This window comes from Pygocentrus nattereri, chromosome 16, assembly GCF_015220715.1.
Source record: "Pygocentrus nattereri isolate fPygNat1 chromosome 16, fPygNat1.pri, whole genome shotgun sequence".
Taxonomy (NCBI): domain Eukaryota; kingdom Metazoa; phylum Chordata; class Actinopteri; order Characiformes; family Serrasalmidae; genus Pygocentrus; species Pygocentrus nattereri.
Window position 1 is genome coordinate 36,806,999 of NC_051226.1, and position 9,349 is coordinate 36,816,347.

The 9,349-nt window shown below is 45.8% G+C and overlaps 1 protein-coding gene across 1 annotated transcript in view; it reads right to left on the bottom strand.

Moving 5' to 3' along the window:
* notch1a (notch receptor 1a) overlaps window positions 1-8,970 on the bottom strand; it is a 34,445-nt gene extending 25,475 nt beyond the window's left edge. The window contains exons 1-2 of the mRNA XM_037546132.1: window positions 8,711-8,970; window positions 3,039-3,111 (exon numbers count right to left, since the gene is read on the bottom strand). Coding sequence (XP_037402029.1) covers window positions 3,039-3,111; window positions 8,711-8,768 — 131 coding nt within the window. The 5' untranslated portion in view covers window positions 8,769-8,970. The remainder of the gene's footprint in view (window positions 1-3,038; window positions 3,112-8,710) is intronic.
* Window positions 8,971-9,349: the final 379 nt, after the last annotated feature.

Below are 9,349 nucleotides of genomic sequence, written 5' to 3' on the forward strand. Positions count from 1 at the left end.
AGTCTACAAGCCTTCCAGACATGGATTTTATAGAGGGGTGGTGTTTGAGTAGATGCCCTGATCCTGGACCATCAACAACAGAGCAGAAAGTGGGTCCTGTGTGCAGTGTGGTCAGAGCAGATGATGGTTCCAGTGATAGTGAACGTCCACGCAACTGAATCTGACCATATACCACACATACAAACACACAGCAAGCCCTGATCGGCTGATACACATTATTAGTTCATCTTTTTCAAATATTGTAGTGCCGATGTTTCTCAAGCACTGTTACGTCAGCTTGGGGCGCAAGAGGGTGTCAGAAACCTCCTCTAAAATGACCAGAGATGCTCTTTTTTACGCTCCCTAAAGAGAAAAGCTGAAGCCGCCTCACATTCTGAACACAGTACCTGCGTATTCGTTTCTAATTCATTTCTATTCCGTTTCTATTCACGGAAAAACTTACAAACGGCTGCGTACATCCAGAAAAGGCTTCCCTGAGTGAGAGGAAAGGATCTGCAGACAGAATATCAAACAGGACACACACTCCTGTGTGAGTGCACATTGTATTATAATTTACTGGGCGGTTCTCTGTGTTGCCTCAACGAATCTTTCTTAATTCGTTTGTTTGATTACTGATTATTGCTGGTGCTTCAAAGTAATCACAGGAGGGAGGGATGAGCTTAAAGTCTGGGAAATATAAAATTTACTAAGTTTCTTCTAATTTTAGTCCACAATTTCTATTTACATCTCACATTTAACATATTGGAAAGAAACGGAACATTAATTATGATAATTAACAGTAACTGTGTATTAAAATGAACTTAGAAAACCAACATGTCAAACTTCTGCATGCGACTGTCTCTGACTGAAAACGATTAATCGTTAAGCCGTAACAGGAAGGCTGAGAGTGAGAGGAATGCTGGAGATGGAAATGGAGAGAGAGAGAGAGAGAGAGAGAGAGAGAGAGAGAGAGAGAGAGAGAGAGAGAGAGACAGAGAGAGAGAGACAGAGAGAGAGGTCATGTGGGATGAAGCCAACAGTCTCTCACACTTGTTTGCTTTCAAATCTTTGCCCCCCCTTCCTCCACCTAATCTGCTCCCCACCACACACACCCCGTCTGAATGGTGTCCTGTTCGGAGGGCAGATGGCTGAGGGAGTAATGAGATTGGAGAAACTCACGAGAGCAGCAGAGTGTGTGAGAGCGAGATAGAAAAACAAGGAGGAAGATGGGATGGATGCTGTGATGGAATCAGAGTTGAGATGGACAACGGGAACATACAGAGGGAATATATAGAGTGGATTACTATCTTATTTTGTCTGTAGCGAAATATAAATGTGGAAGTCGCTTCCCTGAATGTGTAGAGTTGATTAATATAAGAAGTAGAAAACGTTGAACACGTTCACATCGTCGGTGTAATCATTAACATTCGTCCCTGAAACTCTACCTGCAAAAACAGGACGGAAAATGTTCTTAACTGTAATGAGATGCTTTTCTGGATCATTTCTATGGGTCTACGTTTCTGAGCAGCCTGGAAAAAGAGCGATAAACATATACACTTACAACAAGTGCAAGAGCGTGTCTGGTCACTATGTGAGGGAGCGTGTCTAGCCTGTGTGTGTGTGTGCGTGTGTGTGTGTGTGTGAGGGAGAGTGTAGGACAATAGGAGAGAAGGCCAGCTGTCGGACTGAAAGGGCTGAATAGGCAGCAGAAGAGTGCAGGGGGGGGCAACGGACCACAGGAGGGGGAGAGGGGGTGTAATGCGCCTCTGGGAGAATGTCTACAGGCGCGTGCGCACACGCACACGCACACACACACACACACGCACACGCACACACACACACACACACTCTCTGGTTGCTAAGAGGGGACACTCTTTCAAATTAGAGAGTCACCCTGCTGGACAACTGTATCAATCAAACACACACACACACACACACCTTCTCAGATACAAAATATGCCCCCCTGTGGATTATGCATATGGAAGCACCTATATGAAATATGTCCAGTGTGTATTACAGTATATATACTGCACCGTGCAAAAGTTTAGACACCTCAGAAAATTACTTTTAAAGCCCTAATCAACCGTAATAAGCCTGATGCTGCATGAAAACACTGATATTAGAACATAAACAAACCAAATTCCTACAAAATGTATTGATTTTATGGATGCCAGTGTTTTTGTTGAAACATTTCCAAACCTCTCCTTAAATGTAATGAATCTATGTGGTATCTGAAGACATCCAGGAAAAATCTGGAAATTTTGTCAAGAAATGAATGTCACTATTTACTCCATTAATGTTTGCAGAATGACAGAAATGGACCTTCATTTTTACCTATACAGCACTTTTCATGCTGGTAGCAGCTCAAAGTGCTTTACAGACAGGAGATAAAGCTTAACAGTAACACAAGATGTATTAGGAATCATACAAAAAACATACAGATCAAATAAAAAGATGCATACCACCAGACACAATTTTAATTAAATAGTTAAAGAGATACTTTTTTAGATGCTTCTTAAAAGTGAGCACTGAGCCCGGCAGTCTAAAGGTGAACTGAGCTCGGCAGTTTAGAAGGAGAATAACTGAATGAGTCTCTCAATGTTTTCTGCATTTTACAGTGTTTGCAGCTCAGGCTCTGCAGATCTAAGATAAAGTGCTGGAACATAAACAGACAGACACTCTTTAAGGTCATTCAGAGCTTTAAAAACTAGGAGCAGAACTTTTAAATCTATCCTGAACGACACAGCCAGGGCAGCTCTTTTAAAGCGGGAGTGACCTGATCTCTCTGTTTTGTAAGGATGTGTGCTGATGCATTGTGCATGAGTTGTAAGGGATGTACTGTTTTCTTAGGAAGTCCAGTAAGTAGACCATTACAGTGATCAACTCTGCATGAACATATATGATATATGATGGGTAGATAGTCGGTGGTTAAGGTTTCAGTACTGGTTTCAGTTAAGAAAAAGTGGTTCTGTGCCGTTTCCAGCTCTTGGCCTTTTAATTTTTCCGTGCTGGGTTTTATGCCTTCATCTGTGAATTTGAAGTTTTCGGCTGTCGCTCACCTGCAGGTCGTCTGCCCGCTGGCCGTGAGCTCGCATGCTCCTCCGTTCTGACAGGACTCTGAGCATCTGAGACCTGCAAACACATACTCATATTAGAGAACCGCTCACACTCATGCATGCGCCAACACACAGCCGCTGGGAAATAACGCATGAAACACACACTCATTCAAACTCGCACCCGAGTGGAAAAACCCTGACGGACCCTAAGAAGTGGTGTGTCTTTTGTTTTGGAGCTTTCTAAAGCAGTTCAGGGTATTGTTTCAGCCTGCGATTGCGTGAATGGCTGTCTTTGATAGACGAGTGAGTGTGCGTGGGGTGGGGGGGTCTTCCCTATTCATCACTAACTACCCGTTATTCAACCCTAAATGACAGTATACCTTCATTTCCTTTCAGAAGCTGACTAACGCTCTCCTCTTCACGGCTCCGCCTAAAGGATACGGCACCGAAAATGCTAGTGTCGCTAATAATGAATGGAAGACAATGAGGGCTGGCTGGCACTATGCTAATGAGACTGCGTTAACTGGTCCTCACTGGTTTGCTTGTGTCGTGTGCCACTTTGTTGTTGTCTGATAAACATTTCTGAACAGAAAAACTTGCTGCAGTGTTTTCTGGCTTTGAGAGAAGATGATTTTGGTGAAAACTCCACATCCATTTGTCTCAGTATTCACTACTCTGTCTTGTTGCACACGTGCACAGCTGTAGCTTGCGTGAACTTTCCTCGTGACAGCAGCTGGCCGTGCAGTATGTGGTCACTCCTGAAAGTTAAAGTGGAAGTCCACCAAGTTTCACTTTCAAGTTTAAATGGTTAAGATGTAAACAGAGTCATTCCGAGTGGTTTGGTGTGAAACGCTCCGTTCTAGAGAAACTTGCAGTCAGAACTGTTCACAGTGGTGCTGATAGGAACCAGACGTGCCCCTCTAAAACCATTTTGCCATCATCAAGATTCCATACATGAACTCAGAAGATGCGCAGATTCTCTGACACTTCTGGATAGTGAATAAAATGGCTATATTTGTGTTGTGGTCATGGTGACCCCTGGTGCCCATCACCACCACTTTACAGAGTGTCTACAACCAACCATTTCACACCAAACCACTCAGAATGGGTTGATTTACATTGACAGAATTATGCAAAAAAGGTGGTGGAGGTCTGCTTTAAGACTGGGGTTTGTCTGGACCGTGAGGCCGAATCTGGGCCTCAGAGCGTCTGAACAGAACAGTCTACGAGGTCCAGTGTACGGTATGAGCACTGCAGCAGGTCTCTCTTCCTCTCTAACCCTCTCTTTTCCTCTTTCTCAGGCTCTCGTCTTTTCTCTCACAGTAATCGAGCCTCGTGTGTTTCCTCTCTGATTGGAGGCGGTTCTGTTTTCTTCAGGTCACGACTTTAACTTGTATGACTGGCACTTTCATTTCCTGTCTGAATCTGTGTTTATTAATGTTCTGAGACTCTGTCTCACTGTCTGCTTCTTACTATCTCTCTCTCTCTCTCTCTCTCTATAACTCTCTCAATGACTCTCTCTCTCTCTATAACTCTCTCTATAACTCTCTCAATGACTCTCTCTCTCTATAACTCTCTCTATAACTCTCTCAATGACTCTCTCTCTCTCTCTCCCTCTCTATAACTCTCTCAATGACTCTCTCTCTCTCTATAACTCTCTCTATAACTCTCTCAATGACTCTCTCTCTCTCTCTATAACTCTCTCTATAACTCTCTCAATGACTCTCTCTCTCTATAACTCTCTCTATAACTCTCTCAATGACTCTCTCTCTCTCTCTCCCTCTCTATAACTCTCTCAATGACTCTCTCTCTCTCTATAACTCTCTCTATAACTCTCTCTCTCTCTCTCCCTCTCTATAACTCTCTCAATGACTCTCTCTCTCTCTATAACTCTCTCTATAACTCTCTCAATGACTCTCTCTCTCTCTATAACTCTCTCTATAACTCTCTCAATGACTCTCTCTCTCTATAACTCTCTCTATAACTCTCTCAATGACTCTCTCTCTCTCTCTCCCTCTCTATAACTCTCTCAATGACTCTCTCTCTCTCTATAACTCTCTCTATAACTCTCTCAATGACTCTCTCTCTCTATAACTCTCTCAATGACTCTCTCTCTATAACTCTCTCAATGACTCTCTCTCTCTATAAGTCTCTCAATGACGCTCTCTCTATAACTCTCTCTGTGCCTCTCTCTCAATGACCATCTCTGTGCCTCTCTCTCAATGACCATCTCTGTGACTCTCTCTCAATGACTCTCTCAGTGACTCTCTATGACCATCTCTGTCACTCTCTCTCTCTCTCAATGACTCTCAGTGTCTCTCTCAATGATCATCTCTGTGACTCTCTCTCTCAATGACTCTCAGTTTCTCTCTCAATGATCATCTCTGTGACTCTTTCTCTCAATGACTCTCAGTGTCTCTCTCAATGATCATCTCTGTGACTCTTTCTCTCAATGACTCTCAGTTTCTCTCACAATGACCATCTCTGTGACTCTCTTTCTCTCAATGACTCACAGTTTCTCTCTCTCAGTGACTCGCTCTCAATGACCATCTCTGTGACTCTCTCTCTCAATGACTCTCAGTTTCTCTCTCAATGACCATCTCTGTGACTCTCTCTCTCAATGACTCTCAGTTTCTCTCTCAATGACCATCTCTGTGACTCTCTTTCTCTCAATGACTCTCAGTTTCTCTCTCAATGACCATCTCTGTGACTCTCTTTCTCTCAATGACTCTCAGTGTCTCTCTCAATGACCATCTCTGTGACTCTCTTTCTCTCAATGACTCTCAGTTTCTCTCTCTCAGTGACTCGCTCTCAATGACCATCTCTGTGACTCTCTCTCTCAATGACCCCCTCTCTCTCCCAATGACCCTCTCTGTGACTCTCTCAATGACACTCTCTCTCAATGACTCTCTCCGTGAGTCTCTCTCTCTGTGACTCTCTCTGTGACTCTCTCTCTCAACGGCTCTCTCTGTGACTCTCTCTGTGACTCTCTCTCTCAATGGCTCTCTCTGTGACTCTCTCTCTCAATGGCTCTCTCTGTGACTCTCTCTCTCAATGGCCATCTCTGTGACTCTCTCTCAATGACTCAGTGACTCTCTCTCTCAATTACTCAGTGACTCGCTCTCTGTCAATGACTCTCTCAATGACTCTCTTTGACTCTCTCTCTCAATAACTCTCTCTCAATGACTCAGTGACTCTCTCTCTGTCAATGACTCTCTTTGACTCTCTCTCTCAATGACTCTCTGTGACTCTATCTTTCTAACTTTCTCTCCTTTCTTTCTCACTGTCCATTTTTTCCCTCCCCCTTCTTTCGCTCTTTCATTCTCCTTCCTTTATGTCTCTCTCTCCTTTGACTCTTTTTTTTGTCTCCCTTTTCTTTCTTTCTTTCTCTCTAAGCCTGTCTCTTTCTTTCTCCCTTTCTCTCTCACATTTGACTCTCCCATTCCGTCTCTTTCCCTCTCCTTTCTTTGTGTCTCTCTCTTTACATTCTTTCTCTTTACATGTCTGTCTCTTTCTCTTTTTCTGTCTCTATTTTTCTCTCTCCCTCGTTCTCTCTTTATGTATCTTCTTTTTCTCTCTCTCTCTCTTCCTTCCTTACTTCTGCCCCCCCTCTCCTGCACGCGCTCCGTGGGAAACAGCGCGCAGCAGCTGCAGCGCGTACAAAAAAGAAATCAGAGCAGCACGAGCCATAAAGCAGCGGCGCGAGCTATTGTTCAGCAGCACGAGAACAAGAGAGCGTCGCCCCTCACCCCCCAGCCCCCAGCACACTCTCTCACGCACCCCCTCACACACTTGTGGCATCACGCCATAAAAACTATTAATCGCTCAAACACGCAAATCCTGCATCACCGACACCAGCGGGGACTGTAAACACCACACGATCACTGACGGGGAAAAACACGCTTCACAGAACCCTTGGCTAGAACAGCTGCCTCCCCAACAGAACCCTCGGCTAGAACAGCTGCCTCCCTCACAGAACCCTCGGCTAGAACAGCTGCCTCCTCCCTCAACAGAACCCTCGGCTAGAACAGCTGCCTCCTCCCTCAACAGAACCCTCGGCTAGAACAGCTGCCTCCCTCACAGAACCCTCGGCTAGAACAGCTGCCTCCCCAACAGAACCCTCGGCTAGAACAGCTGCCTCCCCAACAGAACCCTCGGCTAGAACAGCTGCCTCCTCCCTCAACAGAACCCTCGGCTAGAACAGCTGCCTCCCCAACAGAACCCTCGGCTAGAACAGCTGCCTCCCCAACAGAACCCTCGGCTAGAACAGCTGCCTCCCTCACAGAACCCTCGGCTTGAACAGCTGCCTCCCTCACAGAACCCTCGGCTAGAACAGCTGCCTCCCTCACAGAACCCTCGGCTAGAACAGCTGCCTCCCTCACAGAACCCTGAGCTAGAACAGCTCCTTCCCTCACAGAACCCTTGGCTAGAACAGCTCCCTCCCTTGGCTAGAACATCTGCCTCCCTCACAGAACCCTCAACTAGAACAGCTGCCTCCCTCACAGAACCCTCGGCTAGAACAGCTCCCTCCCTTGGCTAGAACAGCTGCCTCCCTCACAGAACCCTCAACTAGAACAGCTGCCTCCCTCACAGAACCCTCAACTAGAACAGCCGCCTCCCACACAGAACCCTCGGCTAGAACAGCTGCCTCCCTCACAGAACCCTCAGCTAGAACAGCTGCCTCCCCGACAGAACCCTCAGCTAGAACAGCTGCCTCCCCGACAGAACCCTCAGCTAGAACAGCTGCCTACTGGGAGGACGCACTGATCCGGCTGCAGGTCACGAAATAAAGGCCAGCCAGAGCTGCACAATCTCCTGGTTAACGTTAAGTGCACTACATTGGGCCAGAGCAATCACCTAAGCTGTGCACTATGTAGGGAGCAGGGAGTGATTTGAGATACGGCCTGATTCAGGCAGTCTACACGAACTTTATTCCTACACTTTGTTCTACCTGTGCAGCGGTCGTAGTGAGCATGCGCCTCCCATTGAGATAACTTACAGTAAGACGCGTTTTCAAAGGGGAACTCCACCAACATTTCAGATTTTCTGCACAACTCAGTGGCTCCGATGTACACAAAGTCATTCTGAGCGGTTTGGAGTGAAATTGTTCTCAGATTTCTTTACAGTGGTGGTGATAAGAACCAGGGATCACCGAGTCTACAACACAATGCCATTTTATTTACTATCCAAAAACACCGGTGGACGTCTGGTTCCTATCACCACCGCTGCGAACAGTTCTGGCTCTGTAGGTTTCTCTAGAACTGAGCGCTTCACACGAAACCGCTCTGAACGACTCCGCTTACATCTTAACCGTTTACTTACATGGACGTTTCAAAAAGTGGTGGAGTTGCCCTTTAGCGTTAACGGTAGTCGTGGGAAAATGATGCCCAGATTTCAGCCAGGGAGATTCAAAACGGGCTTTTCGCTTCACATAAACGTTTTTCAAGCTTCTTGCTCGAATTTTCCCGTTCCACCTTAAGTGGTGCAGCAGTTACATTCTGGCGCATGAGGTGTCAGAATGTAACTGCTGCACCACTTAAGGTGGAACGGGAAAATTCGAACAAGTAGCCGGCGATTAAGAAGCCAAACTTTAGCTCCGTGTTTCCAAACAAGCCCACCACTTCTCGCAGAATTTATTCGAATGTAAAAGTCTAATAAATGCATTTTTAGCTCACCTTCTGCCACAGCGCGAGTTACAGTCACAAATATGAAAATCTCACAGAAACGGTTCATTCCTCCCGCTTCAGCCTCACAGACGCGGTAAAGCTCCTCCGGGAGTTCTCATAGAGTCCGACTGCAGTATTTTCCAGAGTCCAGACGTGTTAAAAGTGCGTCAAAGCAAAACAAAGCAGACAGAAACTCAAAAATCAGCGAAATAAATAAATTTGTTGTTGAATAAATAAATAACGGTCGGTATCCTCTCGCGAGCGGCTGCCTCACAGCGATCAGCGCTCTGAATGACTGCCGCTAAACGCGCTCGAGCTCAGGAAAGTTCCCGCCTCCTCACTCGCCTGATATCCCTCCGCCTGAGGCCGAGAGTCGCTCGGATGGAGTGAAGAAACAGTGAATGAAACAAAAAATACAGTATTATTATTATTATTATTATTATTATTATTCTTACCACACAGCTTTACTGAGAGAGGGAGAGAGCTGGAGTTACAGGCTGTGTTCTGTTTCTGAGAGTTTGGTTTAGTTCAGGCTTTTGGTGAAGAGGGACTAGAAAAGGCAGACAGAAGAAAGAAGTTCCGCTCATTAACCAATCAGTGGGCGCGTGAGGGGGACGCGACGCTCTGTGTGTGTCTAATGTGTATTTC